Source organism: Anser anser, assembly GCF_964211835.1.
Source record: "Anser anser genome assembly, contig: HAP1_SCAFFOLD_124, whole genome shotgun sequence".
NCBI classification, from domain to species: domain Eukaryota; kingdom Metazoa; phylum Chordata; class Aves; order Anseriformes; family Anatidae; genus Anser; species Anser anser.
The window spans coordinates 296,001-316,522 of record NW_028154057.1 but is presented as its reverse complement, the minus strand read 5'-3'; the positions used below and the strand labels follow the sequence as shown (position 1 = coordinate 316,522).

The 20,522-nt window shown below is 50.4% G+C and overlaps 1 protein-coding gene across 2 annotated transcripts in view; it reads right to left on the bottom strand.

The window, feature by feature from the left end:
• Positions 1 to 14: 14 nt before the first annotated feature.
• The window catches only part of LOC310890873 (uncharacterized protein), a 46,651-nt gene continuing 26,143 nt past the window's right edge, over positions 15 to 20,522 (bottom strand). Inside the window, exons 3-4 of one of the 2 annotated variants that reach the window (XM_083853184.1) lie at positions 15,928 to 16,065; positions 15 to 593 (exon numbers count right to left, since the gene is read on the bottom strand). In XM_083853184.1, the coding sequence (XP_083709310.1) occupies positions 444 to 593; positions 15,928 to 16,065 (288 nt within the window). In that variant the 3' untranslated portion in view covers positions 15 to 443. Of the gene's footprint in view, positions 594 to 9,168; positions 16,066 to 17,303; positions 18,210 to 20,522 lie in introns of those variants that run through there. The other variant, XR_014577343.1, reaches the window with a different exon arrangement.

The window sequence follows — 20,522 nt, the reverse complement described above, 5'->3', positions numbered from 1 at the left end:
CCCAGGAGCTGCCGTGCCCTTCAGAGGGACTGGGGCTGTGGTGGCAGTGCCCAGAGCCCTGCAGCAGCCTGCTCCGGACACTGCCCTGGGGCCAGCCCAGCATGAGAAGCTGGGCTGGGCTGGGCAGAGGGCAGGGAGGTGGGCAGAGGGCAGGAAGGTGGGAGTGCCTCCACAGCAGAAAGGGATCCCTCAGCCTCTGTCAGACACCCCTTCTGCCTCTCCCCTCATCCAGACCCTGCACCCATGCGGTGCCACGTGCACCCACCCTTCCAACCTGTGATGAGTTTTAGGCCTTGGCGGTAACCAAGGTCATGCCCGCTTTAGGAGGAATCAAAGGCTGTCAGAGGCAAGCCCAGGACTCAGGGACCAGGCTCCTGGACATGTCCTGACATCACTCAAGAGCTACTCGAGTGCCCCAGGACGGGAACGGAGCCGGCACACACTTACTCAGGCTGGAGTCTCTCCAGCTTGGCTGCTGCTCCCAACTCCTCTGCTGGGGCAGGGTTCTCAGCCTTCCTCCACCTCTTCCTGACCTCCTTGCTCCTGGGCTGGGCTGGAGGACGGGGAGTCCAAGCATGTTGGCTGTTGAATCGCTGCAAGGAGAAGACGCTCTCATCAAACAGGACTGGACACACAGGTGCTGTTTCCCAGAGGACCTCTTGAAAGGGCCCTGCAACAGGACCTGGGAACCAGGCGACTCGGCGCTGCCAGCCCACGTCTGGCTGCTGCTTTTATCCCTCCCTTTCTGCTGACAACCTCTCCCTCACAGGGAGGAGCAGGCAAAGCCCTGCCCTGCGGCCTGGTGCCCGTCCTGCTCCCACCACCCTGGGACCTGCCGCCCTCGGAGCCCTGGCGGAGAGGATCGCTGCTGTTCTCAGCGCTGTTGATCACTGCCAGTACCTGGGGTATCTGTTGGTCCTCCCCCTCAGACCAGGCTTCCCATGCAGCCATTTCTGCCCGGGCTTGCTCTTGTAGCTTTCGGTACGTGGGCCATGAGCTGTCTGTTTGGTCCCACTGTGAAGACAGGTTCCAGACCTCCTGGAGGAAAAAAAACAAAACAAAACAAAACAAAAACACAACAGCAGACAGGATTGGTCTCAGCTGTCCCTCAGGCCTAACCCGCACTCCTGCCCCCTCGCCTCAGCCAGTCTGTCAGCAGTGCTTCAACACTCAAGGATGAGGGGCCCTGAAGCTAGGCCAGGCTCCTCAACTCGTGACAAACACAGCTGAACAGCCCGCGGTGACCAAAGCCCTCTGCCATCAATGACCCAGAAAGGCCTTGTTCCTTTTCCATGGCCCCTGGTCAAAATGAAGTGGCTCATGGCAACACGGGAGGCAGTAAGAGGCAGGGAATGTGTGCGGGACGTCACCTTCTGTCTCCTGAGGAAGAGATGAAGGAGGTAACAAACGTGGAAATGAACGCATCCCAAGGGACCTGCTCGGGATCGCTCCACACAAAGAGGCTTTTGCACAGGCCCAAACAGCACGGTCATTGCAGCAAGGCAGAGCAGGTACCTGCAGCGCTCTCCTGGAGGCTTCAGGAGCAGGGAGCGCAGTGGTGGTTGTAAGGAATGGTCCAGCAATTCGTGCCACTAAGGGATTTGAAGGGTTAACATTGAGGCCTGGGTTTAGGTGATAAGAGAACAAAGGGATTTCTTCAGAGAAAACCTGCTGACTCTGCACGGACGTGCAGTAACTTCTGACATCCGGCCAAGAGAGCACTAGATAAGGAGGAAGAATATGAGCCTCCCCGTCTGAGCGGCCCCCAAGAGACTAACAGAGACTGATAAGCAGGCGCACCTGGGAGGACTTTGGATTCGGGAAACCAATTATAATAACCCTGCCTCTTCTAGAAGTAGTAATGAATATGTATTAGCCTAGGAGCATAAAAACCAGCCGCCTTACGTAACAGGTGTGCGTCCTGGTGGAGCAGAGACTCCCGGCGCACCCAGCGCTGTTTGCTCGCCTCTATTCGTTTAATAAATTGTAAACTTTGATTGTAATCCTACTTGGGACTCAGTCATTTATAACAGTGGTGGACTTGGCTCGAGGAGCTGTTTCCTGCCTGTCTGCCTTCTTCGTCCCGGGGGAGCTGCCTGGACACGGGGGGAGCACACTGCAAACAGACACCAGGAGGAGGCTGCATGAGCCCAGGGGAATTCGGTCTCCAGTCCGCGCTCGCAAGCTGCGTCAGCCTCTGCAGCAGACGGCAGTTCCGCAGCGAGCGGGCGTATTGGACTGGCCGTGTTCTCTTCAGCAGAGACAGAGAGAGCCAAACGCGAAGCTGTGGCACCACCTGCCTTCAGGAAGGCTCGGGATGCCCGCATCCAGGCCCTTTTTGGTGGAAGAAGGAGAGGAGCGGTGTCTTGTGCAAGGACAGGAGCCGAGAGACACCATTATGGCCCACCCGGGCTTTACTTCAGCTTCTCCTCTGTGGCCCTGAAACACGGTGCGCTTACGGGTGGAAAACAGATTATCGCTGCGGAGGGGAGCCAGTAACATTTGAGAAAGCCGTCAGGTAAGGAGGGCAGTCATGCCATCTCCCTACCTCAGCACTCTCTTGTGCCTGCCACAACGTTTGGGATAGCGTTTGAAAAAAATGCCTGAAAGAAACTTTTCCATCTGGTATCACAGCTCCTTAGGCTGGAAGAAACAGCAGGGGCCACGGCAATCCTAAGCCACGGTGAGACATGTTAGAATGAAGGCAGGGGACATTTGCTCCCACAGACAAGAAGATGGACTCTGCTGCAATGTGGGGGGGCTCCTGAAGGGAGAAGAGCTTCTGCAACAAGGCCCTGCATTCAGCTCCCCCAGGGATCGGGGCCCTGGTGGAAAATGAAGCTGGTGTGCCAGTCTCAGGCAAACGTGCTGCACGCTTGCCATCCGTTGAGAGAGCGGCCTCCGCTGGGACGTGTGTCAGGAGCCACCCTGCGGCTGGTGGGTCCAAAGGGGACATCTCTCCTGTGTGGCTGCAAGTGGCTCCTTCCTCCTTTCCCCCAGGGGTCTCACCTGGTAGACGGCTTCTTCTCCACATCTTGCTGCCTTGTGCCCGGCTCCCAGCTTGTCAGGATGGGGAGGGAAAGCTTCTTCCTCCTCTGCAGCAGCTTGCCAGGATGGCTCTCTGAAACTAGGAAAGGAGGAAGCTCTTCAGAGCAGCCGCGTGGGCACTGCCTTTTAACCTGGTTCAAGTCAGCCAGCATGGGACAGGGACCACCTCCAGACAGCAGGGACCTGTTCCCTTACCTCTTCTGATCCTGCGCTCTCCTGAAGCTTCCTCCTGTGAGGTGGTGGAAGCTTTGGCCTCTGGCCTTCTCCTCACAGTCAGATGAAACCTGGCAACCAAACGATGACACGGGCTTGAAGAAGGCTGGCCTCCTACCCGTTGCAGCTTGCTGGCAGTAATCCTCCTGGTGTTGCACGAGGCATGGCATCCCTTTTCCGTCATGCCCATGCATGGGGTTTGTTGTCAGTCTTCCCGCAGCACCAGAAAAGGTAGCCTAAATTCCCCTCCACATGCAGGCAACTCTCTTTGACGGGAATCGGAACAGCGCGGGCACAAGGAACACAACCACAATGCCCCTCCGCTCCAGGTGAAGACACTCGTAGCCGAAACTCAGCATTAGTTAAGCAGGAACCAGTCTCCCCGGGATTTAGCCCTGACTGGGTGCTGAAGGTGGAGACCCAGCCGCGCACGGTCCAAAGCAGGAGGTGGGAAGCCTCCCGCTGGGTCAGCCAAGGGCTGCAGAGGAAATGCACTCACCTTGGGAACATCTGGATCCCACGAGTGGTGGTCTCGCCACTGAAGGCGGTCAGATGTGCCGGCCACATTCTCTGCAAAGAGACACAGACCTGCTGGAGGGTTTCTGAGGCGGTTTTCTCACGGCTCTCATTGACAGGAAGCAAACCTGTCTTCCAAGCCAAAAGAAAGCCTTCTCTCCAAAGCCCTCCTCCAAAGCCTCTTCCATGAACCTTTGTTCTGCTCTGGAGGAGCTGCATGGCAGAATATGGAGGCTGTACAGTAACACTGCCAGGCTTTTTGCAGGGGCAAGCATCCAGATGCTCAGAAGAAACTCTCTTTGTTAACGGAGAAAGCAGCTAAGGGGGCAAGCGAGGGGAAGGGCATTTGACTGGCCTGCCATGTCCGGGCTGGCCAACAGCGGTCGGATTCCTCACCCTTCACTAGGATTCCCAAAGAAGTTGAAGTAGCCCTCAAAACCTCACCAACTTACACTGTGGAGCAGTGCAACAAGGCCCGCAGTGCTCTCCAGACGTTTGACACAGTCCAGATAAAACTTCACGCACGGGAAACCATCTTCGCACGTCAGAACACCAATGTCCCTGAAGGCAAAGGGGACGTGCTCCTTGCTCCTCAGGAGGAAGCAGTACAAGAGGATGGTCTCTTGCACACAGTTCTTCACCACGTGCAGTGGGAAGGAGGTGGCTCGCGATAGCTGCACGCAGTTCAGCGGCTCGATCTTGACACCATCTGCAAGGAGAAGCAACATCCTCACTGCCACAGCAAGCCCAAGTTGCTTGCAACATTCAGAACAAGTTCCCAGAGAAAGGGTCACTCAGAGGAACTGCTCCTGGGGCACAGTTTCTTTTGGGGGAACTCAAGCTGCACCCTGACCGTCGGAGACAATCCTCTACTTCTCCCAGGCCTTTCCAAAGAGCAGGGAGAACAAACCGTTCCGGACATGGGGCAGGAAGGGGGGGGCTGCTGCCTTCTCACCAGGGAGGATCTCAGTGGGACAGTAGATCTCCTCCAGCCACAACTCATCGATGTCCAGCTGGAAGAAAGGTCTTTGAATCAAGAGCAGCTCTTCTTTGCCATGGAACTGCTCTCGGACAACACCAAAGGTCCCGAGTCCCGCAACCCAAACTCCCTGCACACAGAAAAGTCAGAAAGGCCGAGGAGGGAGTTCTTGAGAGACGGGAAAAGGGATGACTGTCAGAGCAGGGGGACACTGCTCTGTGCCCTGCCCGCTCCTCAGGGACAATGGGGCAAGGTGGGGCACTTTGGAAAGCTTTGCAAAAGAGCCGCATCCTCTGTTTCTTTCGTCACCCCCCCTCACAGGATTTGCCAACATCCCTTGGCTAGAGAAGCGCCCGGAGGTTTCCAGCACACGGATTAGGCCTGGGACTGACTGCCAGCAACTGTCCTAGGCACGGAGCCAGGATATTCCCCCATCTCTCTGCTCGCCCTCCCCACTCAGGCCGCAGGGAAGAGTGAAGCCCTAGGGTGTGCCAAACACCTGAGAGGCAGAGCACATCTGGCCTTGGTTTCTCTCCCAGCTGGCCAAGAAGCTGCTCCGGGCACCCCGGGCAGTCTCAGAGCACTGCCACGGTGCTCGGGCAGGGATTGCTCTGCAGGGCCCAGGACACCAGCCCACCTTACTCCGCTTCAGCTCTTCCAGAATGTACTCGGATACGGAGTACCGAGGCCCCCTCGGGACCCTGGGGTCCCCTCTAGTCCTTGACTAGAGGTGTGGTGCTGAGACCTTGTTCAGGTCCCTTGAGAAAGGCTGGGCATTGACAGATTGGCAGTGGATTCATCTGGTCTCAGCAGCATCTGGCTTCTTTTCAGGGTAACATAAATGTGATTGCCCTCCATCTACAAAAGCTCAGGCAGCTGGGGACAAGTCCAGCCAGCTCCCTCACTCTGCTCTGAGCCACAGGGAATCCCTTTGCCTCTCAGGTCTCACAACCATTCCCTGTGAGTGCAGCAGAAATGCTCAGGATTTCTGACTTCAGAGAACACTGTGTGGGCATGAAGAGGGGGAAGAGAATGTGTGTAAAACATTGCCCCTAAAACTCCTTTCTGCCAACTACATTATGTAGCAGCGGAATGCAGATGTTAACATGCTGACATGAAGATGATCAGCATGCTGGAGCACCTCTCCTTCGAAGAAAGGCTGAGAGAGCTGGGGCTGAGCAGGGTGACCTCACTGCAGCTTTTCCGCATTTAAAGGGGTCTTCTAAAAATATGGAGAGCTATTTTTTTGATCAATCAAATCATGACAGGATCAGGGGAATGTTTTTAAACTAAAAGCGGGGAGATTTAGATTAGAGATTAGGAGGAAATTCTTCACTCAGAGGGAGGCGAGGTACTGAAACATATTGCCCAGATAGGCTGGGCATTCATTTCATCTGACAAAATCTGAAAATAAAACCTTGCCCTCCTGCTATGTTCCTGTGTACTCCCTGCACTGGGTCAGGACTGATTCCCTCGCGAGACCAGCAGCAGAGGCCCCTGCTCCTCATCGCACACTGAACCTTAAAAATGAAGCTCATGTCATGGAGCTAAATGAAAGATTCCAGCAGAGAAACAAAAAGCATTGGAGTATGGCAGGGGGAGGTCTACAAGGAATGGCATAGGGTTCACTCAGAGAAACCTGTCCTAACTTTTCATTGCCTTTTACTACATGTACAGATCTCCATACCCAACAGGCATCAGATGTCCAACAGCAGCTCCATCAGCGAGTTCCTCCTCCTGCCATTCGCAGACACGCGGGAGCTGCAGCTCCTGCACTTCGCGCTCTTCCTGGCCATCTACCTGGCTGCCCTCCTGGGCAACGGCCTCATCCTCACCGCCGCAGCCTGCGACCACCGCCTCCACACCCCCATGTACTTCTTCCTCCTCGACCTCGCCCTCCTCGACCTGGGCTGCATCTCCACCACTCTCCCCAAAGCCGTGGTCAACTCCCTCTGGGACACCAGGGCCATTTCCTTATACAGGATGTGCTGCCCAGGTCTTTTTCTTTTTCTTTTTGTTTTCAGCAGAGTGTTATCTTCTCACTGTCATGTCCTACGACCGCTACGTTGCCATCTGCAAGCCCCTGCACTATGGGAGCCTCCTGGGCAGCAGAGCTTGTGCCCAGATGGCAGCAGCTGCCTGGGGCAGTGGCTTTCTCCATGCTGTGCTGCACACTGCTAATGCATTTTCTCTGACACTTTGCCAAGGCAATGCTGTGGACCAGTTCTTCTGTGAAGTTCCAAAGATCCTCAAGCTCTCCTGCTCAAACTCCTACCTCAGGGAAGTTTGGATAATTATGGTTGGATTCTGTTTAGCGTCTGGGTGTTTTGTTTTCATCGTGCTGTCCTATGTGCAGATTTTCAGGGCTGTACTGAGGATGCCCTCTGAGCAGGGACAGCTCAAAGCCTTTTCCACGTGCCTCCCTCACCTGGCCGTGGCCTCCCTGTTTCTCAGCATGACCATATTTGCCTACCTGAAGTCCCCCTCCATCTCACCATCTCTGGACCTGGTGGTGGCAGTTCTGTACTCAGTTGTGCCACCGGCATTGAACCCCCTCATCTACAGCATGAGAAACAAGGAGCTTAAGAGTGCTGTTAGGAAAGTGATTGCATGGATATTTCTGATTAGTGATAAATTTCCCCTCTATCTACACAAATGACTTCCCTTGCAGGCCTGCTCCTTGTTTATCATTATTGAAGTTTTTATCCTCAGTATCATTTGCATTTACTAATTTCTTAGAAATATGTTTCTTTATTCATCGGCCACCTACTGCGGAATGAAACTGTTCTGTTTACTCTCGAGGCTTTATAATATGTGTATAACAGCAGGCCAGAGTAAACTCTGTGATAGCGTCTGCCTAATAAAATTGCATCTCCCCAGTGCTCTTCTTGAAGACTTGGTTCTTCTTTCAAAGCTGGTGCCAAGACCAGGGCTGAGCAGCTGCTCCCCGAAAAGCCTGTTGCTCCACGGATAAGGCAAAGAAAAAGCTCATTTTGTGAGCTGTGAGAGACCGAGGGTAGGATTTAGGAGTAAGCTGTTGGTGTCTGATGACAGCAGAAATGGTGAACAGTCACTGAGGTACACAGCCGTGACTGTCCCACAACTGTCAGGGCAGAGGACATCCTCCAGGAAATTAACGGGGAGCTGCCTGAAGCTGCCACAACCATGGAACCCAGTGAGAGGGTTTGGCAGCAGTGATCCCAACCCAGCTGGGTCTACTTCTCACCCTGTGCAGCTGTGTCTGTTTGCTTCTGTCCTGCAGTTCCTAGGGCCAGCACGCATCCTTGAGACAGTTTCCCCCAAGCTATCTGTTGGCCCTTACCTCAAAAGTCACCACCGGACGAGGCTTCTCAGCTCACGTACACCTGAAGGACTGGAGTGAAGCTGTGATCACAGAAAGAGCAAGCCCTTGGATCCTTGCAACATCCTTGGATCTCTGCATGGCTGGAAGCCTCTGCAAGCCCCATGGGAAAAGAGAGCCTACTGAGAACATCCTGATGCTCCATATACCATCCCCTCAGGCCATCAAGAAAGGTCCCTCAGCCCTAAGATCCAGCCCAGCTTCTTGTTGCATCAGCAGCCAGGAGAAATTGCCCCAGAATACCCAACACTCTTGCGCTAGCAAGCAAATACGCCCATGTGTGTACATAAACACACCGTCTTGTACACACACACAAACGTGCACACACGGATACAGCTGAGCACACACAAACCGGTTCAACTGGGAACAGCATTTGCCCAGGGTAGGCAGTGACTGGAGCCTCACAAAGGGAGGGATCAGTCAAGCTGGAGTCACCCACAGGGACAGTACCGAATTAAGATGTCCACAGGCAAAAGATGACTCTGCAGCTCCTGTGGGATTCAGTGGGAGACAGCATGCACAAGGAAGGGAAGACACACAGGGACTGATGCTGTATAACCTGCCAGGCACCTAAGCACCGCACAGCCGTTTTTTCCCCTCTCCCCTCACAGCAGGATGAATGAGATGTTATAAATGACTGAGTCCCAAATAAGATTACAATCAAAGTTTACAATTTATTAAACGAATAGAGGCGAGCAAACAGCGCTGGGTGCGCCGGGAGTCTCTGCTCCACCAGGACGCACACCTGTTACTTAAGGCGGCTGGTTTTTATGCTCCTAGGCTAATACATATTCATTACTACTTCTAGAAGAGGCAGGGTTATTATAATTGGTTTCCCGAATCCAAAGTCCTCCCAGGTGCGCCTGCTTATCAGTCTCTGTTGGTTTCTCGGGGGCCGCTCAGACGGGGAGGCTCATATTCTTCCTCCTTATCTAGTGGTCTCTTGGCTGGCTGTCAGAAGTTACTGCACGTCTGTGCAAAGTCAGCAGTTTTTCTCTGAAGAAATCCCTTTGTTCTCTTCTCGCCTAAACCCAGGCCTCAATGTTAACCCTTCACACCCCTTAGTGGCACGAATTGCTGGACTATTCCTTACAATTCCTCCCTTTTTTTTTTTTTAATATCATCAATTCGTGTCTCTTCTTCAACTTTTGTTAGTAGCAGTTGGATTTCATCAGTCAGTTCTCGGGGTGTCCATTTCTTAAGCATCATTATCGACACATCACCTTTTCTCTCCCAAAGTCATCACAAATTGGGTGCTATTTATTATCCGCCGTATCAACAACGTAAAGCAAGGTATCATACAAGGTATAAACAATAATGTCATTACACCACATAAAAATAAAAATAGCATTCTTTTAACCCATGGTCCACCGGGCAACCATGGAAAGAAATCCCAATCCATACCCTTCCAAGTTTGTACTGGGACGTGGGCTAGCTTTTTAATTTCTTTTGTTATCTGCTGAACCACTTTTCCATTATCATCAATTTGTAAACAACAATTAGAATCGTTCAGTTTTCCACACACTCCCCCTTCTTCTGCTAGTAAATAGTCTAAGACCATTCTACGTTGAAAGATAGCATTCCTCATCTGAGTGGATTGATCAGCCAGAAGATCCAAGGTCGTCGCTGTTTGATTGGTTACAACTTCGAGGATAGCTTGCGACCTAATTGTTCGGTTCAAATTATAAATAGGTTCTCGGGCTCCTGATACCAACTCATTCGGGTTCCACGTAGCTGGCCCATAATGCTGTATGATTCTTTCAGGAGGCCATTCATCCTTTCCCCATTTTTGGGCACTATCCCCGGATAAGGAAGTATCAATAGATCGTTTTACTCTGTTCAGGTCATCATATAATCTTATTCCTAAATGATTTCCTTGTGTTTGTGACAATAAAAAGAACAAGGGTCTTATGTACCCCACATAGCATATTCCCGACCAGTTTCCGGGTAGCCTCTTGTAAGCATGTTTGCCACACACCCAATAATGTCTCTTTAGGGCCCACGTCCCGTTTGGAAAATGGCCATCCCATCCATCTTTACCCTTTGGGGCGTGATAATACAGAGTGTCCTTGTTACCGAGTGGTCCTGTTACAATGTCTGCCCCGTTTGTACTCGTATATGCACGCTTCCAAGCTCCCACGTTGGGTTTCCACTTACAGTCACAATTCAGTTCTCTTTGGCGACCTGTCATATTATAAGCCTTTTTCGCCGTCCAATCTTGAAAGTGTGGGAAGCGCCTTCAATCATGGGGTTGGGCCCGCTTTCAGAGCTTGTGTTACCATTCAACCCTTCAGGGTGATCCAGCTCCTGGAAAAACTAATCACAATTTTATTATGGGTTTAAAAGGTTCTCATGTTATTTTTCTCAGGACAAACTGATCTTGGTGTGGGAGAAGTCCGGTCGAGGCACTCTCACTTGGCGGTCAATACCCATAGGGGTTGCCTCCCTCGGTAGACCATACACGCCGCAGTGGAGGGTCCTACCCCAGTCTTGCCTTCTCCCTTTCCTCCCTTCAGCCTTGTCCTCTTTATCCAGTGCCCTTAATTCATGCAGAACCTCATTGCTGGGATATCAGTTCCTCTTTAGTCTCAGTTTCAGTTCCCCAGGAGTGGACTCAACCCTCCAGGCTTCGGTAGTTATTGGTCCTTTTATTCTGGATGCGTGGGTCCAACCCCTTTCTGCTGTTCTCACAGCTGTTTCAGTAGTAAGTAAAACAAGGTACAGTCCCTCCCATCGGGGGTTCAATGATTCTTCTCTCCAGGTTTTTATTAAGACCTTGTCTCCTGGTTGTATTTTATGAATAGCAAATCCTAAAGGTGGTGTCTGAGTCATCATCCCAATTTCTCTTATCTCCTGTAATCTCCTTCCAATGGTAATTATGTATTTCTGGATACTATGATCCTCAACTACATTGTTCCCTAGGGGCATCCCTTGAGAATAAGGCATACCATATAACATTTCATATGATGATAACCAGTCTCACTGTGTGGTTTAGTTCTTATGTTTAAAAGTGCCAATGGTAAGCATTTCGTCCAGGGCAGCTGTGTCTTGATCATTAACTTAGCCAATTGTTGTTTTATTGTTTGATTCATCCTTTCTACTTTCCCTGAGCTTTGTGGGTGCCACGGAGTGTGGTATTCCCACTGAATACCTTTCAAGGGGTACATCCTTCAAATCTTTGTGGCTGGCGTATGTTCGATTATTTCCACACAACTGTGTTCCAACGGTCCTTCTTCTGGAACGGTTCCTAGAAATACTGCTGGATATAACAGGTTAGTCGTTTTCAAGGTTATGTCATCTTGTTCAGTTAGGATTGCCTGATATTTCATCATCCAGCTGGGTGATAACCAGTGCCCCCCCCCCCCTTTGTTCCAAAACGGTTGTTACCATATGTGGTCCAAAAACTTCAATACGTTTTCCCATTTGAAGGCAAATAATTTTCTACTATCTTTATCAAGAGGTATGCAAAAGAAGGCATCCTTTAAATCTATCACGGTAAACCATTTATATTTCCCTTTCACAGATGTTAACAATGTGTAAGGATTAGCTACTACCGGGTGAATGTCCTTTGTTATTTCATTTATTGCTCTAAGATCTTGTACAAATCTATACTCGCCATTCGGCTTCTTTACTGGAAAAATTGGAGTATTGTATTCCGATTTACATTCTTCCAGAATCTGATATTTGAGAAATTTGTCAATAATTTTCACCATTCCTGTGCCTAGCTTCTATCTTAAGTGGATATTGTTTGATTCAAACAGGTTTGGCTCCTTCCTTTAATTCCACCTTTACCAGTTGTGCCAGTTTCGACTTCCCTGGTACATCTGTTTCCCGTACTGTTGCTATAACTGCATTTTCTGCTTCTCTTGGAATATTAACAAAGGGTTTATCTTTGATCATTAGGATTTGGCCTACTTTGGACTCAGGTACCTTCATTATTAATTCTCCATCCTCAAAGGTTATTGTTGCATCTAATTTGGCTAATAGATCCCGTCCCAAGAGTGGCATCGGGCATTCTGGTACATACTAAAATTCATGGGTTAGTTCCTTACCCCCAAAACGCAAATCAAGGGGTTGTAAGAATGACCATTCCTCCTCTTTCCCTGTGGCTCCAATTATTGTAGTTGTCTTAGTTCCTAATCGTCCTTTTAAACTATTTAACACTGAATATGTTGCTCCTATTACATTTACAGCCTAATTAACACAGAGAAAGAAGCTCCCATAACCAACAAAAAATTCAAGCCTCTGTCTTCGTTTCCTAGCTTTATTTCAACTAGTGGACCTGCTAGGGTAGATGCCCCAGGTCCCCATCATTCCTGACTGTTGTAAGTTTGTCCTGCAGCCTAAGACAATTTCTTTCTGATATCAGGGGCTGATTGCCCTGGAAAGAGGCTAGCCAGTTGCCTCTCTCTCTCTCTTTTTTTTTTTTTTTTTAAGCCAGGTCCATTTTTTTTTTCCATTGCATTTCAAAGTTGGTCCAGAAATTCAAAAATTCCATAAATTCCATAGGGGTTTCTTTTGGACCTTGTTGGAACAGATTCTCATTTCCCAATTTAACCAGATTTTAGTATTTACATAATTTCCGGGGTGATTAGGGTCTCAGTGAGGGGGTCGGTCAGGGGAATGCAATGGTTGAAAGTTCCCTGAGCGGTCCCATTGGCAATCTGAGCTCACACAGGAACTCAGGTTGTTTCAAGAGTTAGCTGCTTTTCTGTTTCCACGACAACTCTCTCGGACCCATCACGGTCCCCCTGCCCCAGAGGGTTCACACCCGCGATTTAGAGATCTCAGCCTCGGGTTGAGACGGAACTATTAACATTCCTACATCCTCTTTCCCTGATCTCAGCCTCGGGTTGAGACGGAACTATTAACATTCCTACATCCTCTTTCCCTGCTCATTCAACTTCAAACAGCTCTGTTAAATACTACATGCCACACAACCTTTAACACCTTCAACAATCCTTTTAACACTTCCTTTATCTTTCTCCAGCCCGTACTTTTCTAATGCCAACACCAAAGGCTCAGTCAGGGGCCAACTTAATTCCAAACCTTTTCCCTCCAACATGCTGAAACAACATATCACTATACAACATTTCATCCTATTTTCCTTCTCTCCTCAAAAACATTAATTGCAAGACACTGTTATAGTCGATTGATCCATAAAGTGGCCATTTAGTTTATATAGTGGCCACCATTGATTGCAATACTTAGTGAAAGTCCTCTTGCTTTCTGTGCCCCCATTTCTAACAATATCCTTCCAATGTGCCAATATGCACCCAAGGAGGCTTTTTTTTTTTTTTTAGGACGTCTTTTTTTTTGGATTTTCCCCTTTTCCTTGATTTCCCATTCCCTTTTATTTATTTATATTAGTTACTGTCCCTTGTTTCAATTTCCACGCAAACCTTTTTATTGCAGGTTTTTACTATCTTTTCCTAATCTTCTTCCCAAATGTCCCAATTCTCTGGGATTAAACTCTTCTTTCCACATACAAACTTTACTATTTCAGATTATTAATGAGCCCCATTCCAATCATAAATCCGCAGGACTTCGGAAAAAACACCTGAAGCACTCAGCCTTCTGTCTTCTAGACAAACAATACCACCTTTTCCACAAAATTTACATTTCAATAAGACCGAATTTCAAGCCAAATGCTAATTTTTCTCATGCACTTTGTTAGTAAGCCTACACAAAACAAGGAATCACTCCTGTGTATCCGTCAAGATGGGGGTTTAAAAAGGTATTGAGGCCTAAATAAATTCGCTCTCCCCCTTCTTACCGAATTCCCAGGGCTCAGGCCCGAACCACCAAAGAAGTGGCTCTCCGTTCTACCACTTTGATAATCAGTCAGCCCCCCTCCCCCGATACTTGGGAAACTGACCGAACACCACCGCGAATATACCCAAACTTCTAAACTGTTACTTAGATAATGCTCCCACCTTCCTCCTTGACACAGTCAAAACATTTAAGAACAAAACAGGATTACAAGATGCACCACCGGGGGTGGATTGTTAGGATATAGAGGTGGTAGGTTATCCAATGACTCCCATTCATCATCTTTTTCTTTTTCCTTTTTTTTTTATTTTTTACTTTTTTGTTCTCTTCTTCGTCAAACTTCTCGTCTGCTTTTAGTGTAAATATTGAGGCTGGAAAAGGACGTGAGATCCTGATCCATAATCCTGCATAATCACTTTCCTCCTGGCTAAAAGGTTCCTTTGAATTAACATGTATATTTAAGGCCTGGCAAACCCAGTCTTCAAAGGATCCGAAAACGGGCCAAAAGACATGTGGTCTTAAAGGCTCCTTTGGCCATTCTGTCATACAATACTGAACCATTTTTAATTTACTTTTTCCCTTTTCTGGGGCCCCTATCGTTCCAATTTCTAATCATTATCGCTAATGAACTTTCTGGTGGTATGTCTGGTAATTTGCTCCCTTTTCTCTGGTCCCAGGTCTTCAATTTTGTCTGACCCATCTAGGAATTTTACTGTGGCAATTCCTACAGCCCTTGGTTGCCTTAGTGAGAGTGTCTTGCAGGGGGTTTAGGACCTATCACCCACCCACGAATCCTATAGGAATCGCTTCGGTCCTTCACCGGCCAAGTCCCTCGCGGGAGATTGGAACCGCGGCTAGAAGACCTCCACAATCGCTTCGGAACTACGTTCCGTCTCAGTCACACTCTCACACACACAGGCAACCGAATCCCACCCAACCGAACGGTATACGCCTTAAATACTTACGACTCCGTCGTCTTCATTCGGATCTTCGCGCGCAGAATTACGGGCAAAATATAGTGCTGCAGCCGGCAAAGGGAGCTCATAAAAAAATCTAAATCTTTGCTTGCCCTTATTCAGGTTCAAGATGGCATTAGCCCCGACCTGACTCGAACAGGAGCCACCAAATGGTGGGGGCGCCCCTCCTAGATCAAGTCAGAATTCAGGAACCAAGACCATACCGGACGAGCCCCCAGTTGTTATAAATGACTGAGTCCCAAATAGGATTACAATCAAAGTTTACAATTTATTAAATGAATAGAGGCAAGCAAACAGCGCTGGGTGCGTCCTGGTGGAGCAGAGACTCCCGGCGCACCCAGCGCTGTTTGCTTGCCTCTATTCATTTAATAAATTGTAAACTTTGATTGTAATCCTATTTGGGACTCAGTCATTTATAACAGAGAGAATTGAAAAAGCAAAAAGTGTGAGAACTCGGGGGTTCAGATAGTTAACAACTTCATAAGAAAGAAAACAAAGAAATAAACCAACAAATATAAGGGGAAAAACAAATACGAAAAAAACCACCTTCTTCTCGTATTTATAGGCATTGGTGAGATCCCTTCAGACCCTCCTCTGCTCTAGGCTAAAAACGTCCCTTATCACCCTGAGCCCGTGTAGAAACAAGCAAAACAAGGTCCCTATTTAGAGTCTGTTTTCTGGTGAGTGTGTTTGACAGCAACTGCGCAAGAAGACCCAAGCCCTCAGGTGCTATCCCGAGCAGCTTCCCTTCACGTGATGCAAATGCTGTGGCAAAGACTTATCCCTTGCTCGTCCCCGCCTGCAGTCACAGGACTGCCACACAGCAGGCCCCTGCAACAGGACCTGGGAACCAGGCGACTCGGCGCTGCCAGCCCACGTCTGGCTGCTGCTTTTATCCCTCCCTTTCTGCTGACAACCTCTCCCTCACAGGGAGGAGCAGGCAAAGCCCTGCCCTGCGGCCTGGTGCCCGTCCTGCTCCCACCACCCTGGGACCTGCCGCCCTCGGAGCCCTGGCGGAGAGGATCGCTGCTGTTCTCAGCGCTGTTGATCACTGCCAGTACCTGGGGTATCTGTTGGTCCTCCCCCTCAGACCAGGCTTCCCATGCAGCCATTTCTGCCCGGGCTTGCTCTTGTCGCTTTCGGTACGTGGGCCATGAGCTGTCTGTTTGGTCCCACTTTGAAGACAGGTTCCAGACCTCCTGGAGGAAAAAAAAAAACAAAAACAAAACAAAAACACAACAGCAGACAGGATTGGTCTCAGCTGTCCCTCAGGCCTAACCCGCACTCCTGCCCCCTCGCCTCAGCCGGTCTGTCAGCAGTGCTTCGACCCTCCAGGATGAGGGGCCCTGAAGCTAGGCCAGGCTCCTCAACTCGTGACAAACACAGCTGAACAGCCCGCGGTGACCAAAGCCCTCTGCCATCAATGACCCAGAAAGGCCTTGTTCCTTTTCCATGGCCCCTGGTCAAAATGAAGTGGCTCATGGCAACACGGGAGGCAGTAAGAGGCAGGGAAGCTGTGCGGGACGCCACCTTCTGTCTCCTGAGGAAGAGATGAAGGAGGTAACAAACGTGGAAATGAACGCATCCCAAGGGACCTGCTCGGGATCGCTCCACACAAAGAGGCTTTTGCACAGGCCCAAACAGCACGGTCATTGCAGCAAGGCAGAGCAGGTACCTGCAGCGCTCTCCTGGAGGCTTCAGGAGCAGGGAGCGCAGTGGTGGTTGTAAGGAATGGTCCAGCAATTCGTGCCACTAAGGGATTTGAAGGGTTAACATTGAGGCCTGGGTTTAGGTGATAAGAGAACAAAGGGATTTCTTCAGAGAAAACCTGCTGACTCTGCACGGACGTGCAGTAACTTCTGACAGCCGGCCAAGAGACCACTAGATAAGGAGGAAGAATATGAGCCTCCCCGTCTGAGCGGCCCCCAAGAGACTAACAGAGACTGATAAGCAGGCGCACCTGGGAGGACTTTGGATTCGGGAAACCAATTATAATAACCCTGCCTCTTCTAGAAGTAGTAATGAATATGTATTAGCCTAGGAGCATAAAAACCAGCCGCCTTACGTAACAGTTGTGCGTCCTGGTGGAGCAGAGACTCCCGGCGCACCCAGCGCTGTTTGCTCGCCTCTATTCGTTTAATAAATTGTAAACTTTGATTGTAATCCTATTTGGGACTCAGTCATTTATAACAGTGGTGGACTTGGCTCGAGGAGCTGTTTCCTGCCTGTCTGCCTTCTTCGTCCCGGGGGAGCTGCCCGGACACGGGGGGAGCACACTGCAAACAGACACCAGGAGGAGGCTGCATGAGCCCAGGGGAATTCAGTCTCCAGTCCAAGCTCGCAAGCTGCGTCAGCTGGCCAACAGCGGTCGGATTCCTCACCCTTCACTAGGATTCCCAAAGAAATTGAAGTAGCCCTCAAAACCTCACCAACTTACACTGTGGAGCAGTGCAACAAGGCCCGCAGTGCTCTCCAGACGTTTGACACAGTCCAGATAAAACTTCATGCACGGGAAACCATCTTCGCACGTCAGAACACCAATGTCCCTGAAGGCAAAGGGGACGTGCTCCTTGCTCCTCAGGAGGAAGCAGTACAAGAGGATGGTCTCTTGCACACAGTTCTTCACCACGTGCAGTGGGAAGGAGGTGGCTCGCGATAGCTGCACGCAGTTCAGCGGCTCGATCTTGACACCATCTGCAAGGAGAAGCAACATCCTCACTGCCACAGCAAGCCCAAGTTGCTTGCAACATTCAGAACAAGTTCCCAGAGAAAGGGTCGCTCAGACGAACTGCTCCTGGGGCACAGTTTCTTTTGGGGGAACTCAAGCTGTACCCTGACCGTCGGAGACAATCCTCTACTTCTCCCAGGCCTTTCCAAAGAGCAGGGAGAACAAACCGTTGCGGACATGGGGCAGGAAGAGGGGGGCTGCTGCCTTCTCACCAGGGAGGATCTCAGTGGGACAGTAGATCTCCTCCAGCCACAACTCATCGATGTCCAGCTGGAAGAAAGGTCTTTGAATCAAGAGCAGCTCTTCTTTGCCATGGAACTGCTCTCGGACAACACCAAAGGTCCCGAGTCCCGCAACCCAAACGCCCTGCACACAGAAAAGACAGAAAGGCCGAGGAGGGAGTTCTTGAGAGACGGGAAAAGGGATGACTGTCAGAGCAGGGGGACACTGCTCTGTGCCCTGCCCGCTCCTCAGGGACAATGGGGCAAGGTGGGGCACTTTGGAAAGCTTTGCAAAAGAGCCGCATCCTCTGTTTCTTTCGTCACCCCCCTCACAGGATTTGCCAACATCCCTTGGCTAGAGAAGCGCCCGGAGGTTTCCAGCACACGGATTAGGCCTGGGACTGACTGCCAGCAACTGTCCTAGGCACGGAGCCAGGATATTCCCCCATCTCTCTGCTCGCCCTCCCCACTCAGGCCGCAGGGAAGAGTGAAGCCCTAGGGTGTGCCAAACACCTGAGAGGCAGAGCACATCTGGCCTTGGTTTCTCTCCCAGCTGGCCAAGAAGCTGCTCCGGGCACCCCGGGCAGTCTCAGAGCACTGCCATGGTGCTCGAGCAGGGATTGCTCTGCAGGGCCCAGGACACCAGCCCACCTTACTCCGCTTCAGCTCTTCCAGAATGTACTCGGATACGGAGTACCGAGGCCCCCTCGGGACCCTGGGGTCCCCTCTAGTCCTTGACTAGAGGTGTGGTGCTGAGACCTTGTTCAGGTCCCTTGAGAAAGGCTGGGCATTGACAGATTGGCAGTGGATTCATCTGGTCTCAGCAGCATCTGGCTTCTTTTCAGGGTAACATAAATGTGATTGCCCTCCATCTACAAAAGCTCAGGCAGCTGGGGACAAGTCCAGCCAGCTCCCTCACTCTGCTCTGAGCCACAGGGAATCCCTTTGCCTCTCAGGTCTCACAACCATTCCCTGTGAGTGCAGCAGAAATGCTCAGGATTTCTGACTTCAGAGAACACTGTGTGGGCATGAAGAGGGGGAAGAGAATGTGTGTAAAACATTGCCCCTAAAACTCCTTTCTGCCAACTACATTATGTAGCACCGGAATGCAGATGTTAACATGCTGACATGAAGATGATCAGCATGCTGGAGCACCTCTCCTTCGAAGAAAGGCTGAGAGAGCTGGGGCTGAGCAGGGTGACCTCACTGCAGCTTTTCCGCATTTAAAGGGGTCTTCTAAAAATATGGAGAGCTATTTTTTTGATCAATCAAATCATGACAGGATCAGGGGAATGTTTTTAAACTAAAAGCGGGGAGATTTAGATTAGAGATTAGGAGGAAATTCTTCACTCAGAGGGAGGCGAGGTACTGAAACATATTGCCCAGATAGGCTGGGCATTCATTTCATCTGACAAAATCTGAAAATAAAACCTTGCCCTCCTGCTATGTTCCTGTGTACTCCCTGCACTGGGTCAGGACTGATTCCCTCGCGAGACCAGCAGCAGAGGCCCCTGCTCCTCATCGCACACTGAACCTTAAAAATGAAGCTCATGTCATGGAGCTAAATGAAAGATTCCAGCAGAGAAACAAAAAGCATTGGAGTATGGCAGGGGGAGGTCTACAAGGAATGGCATAGGGTTCACTCAGAGAAACCTGTCCTAACTTTTCATTGCCTTTTACTACATGTACAGATCTCCATACCCAACAGGCATCAGATGTCCAACAGCAGCTCCATCAGCGAGTTCCTCCTCCTGCCATTCGCAGACACGCGGGAGCTGCAGCTCCTGCACTTCGCGCTCTTCCTGGCCATCTACCTGGCTGCCCTCCTGGGCAACGGCCTCATCCTCACCGCCGTAGCCTGCGACCACCGCCTCCACACCCCCATGTACTTCTTCCTCCTCGACCTCGCCCTCCTCGACCTGGGCTGCATCTCCACCACTCTCCCCAAAGCCGTGGTCAATTCCCTCTGGGACACCAGGGCCATTTCCTACACAGGATGTGCTGCCCAGGTCTTTTTCTTTTTCTTTTTGTTTTCAGCAGAGTGTTATCTTCTCACTGTCATGTCCTACGACCGCTACGTTGCCATCTGCAAGCCCCTGCACTACGGGAGCCTCCTGGGCAGCAGAGCTTGTGCCCAGATGGCAGCAGCTGCCTGGGGCAGTGGCTTTCTCCATGCTGTGCTGCACACTGCTAATGCATTTTCTCTGACACTTTGCCAAGGCAATGCTGTGGACCAGTTCTTCTGTGAAGTTCCAAAGATCCTCAAGCTCTCCTGCTCAAACTCCTACCTCAGGGAAGTTTGGATAATTATGGTTGGATTCTGTTTAGCGTCTGGGTGTTTTGTTTTCATCGTGCTGTCCTATGTGCAGATTTTCAGGGCTGTACTGAGGATGCCCTCTGAGCAGGGACAGCTCAAAGCCTTTTCCACGTGCCTCCCTCACCTGGCCGTGGCCTCCCTGTTTCTCAGCATGACCATATTTGCCTACCTGAAGTCCCCCTCCATCTCACCATCTCTGGACCTGGTGGTGGCAGTTCTGTACTCAGTTGTGCCACCGGCATTGAACCCCCTCATCTACAGCATGAGAAACAAGGAGCTTAAGAGTGCTGTTAGGAAAGTGATTGCATGGATATTTCTGATTAGTGATAAATTTAAATGATCTACACAAATGACTTCCCTTGCAGGCCTGCTCCTTGTTTATCATTATTG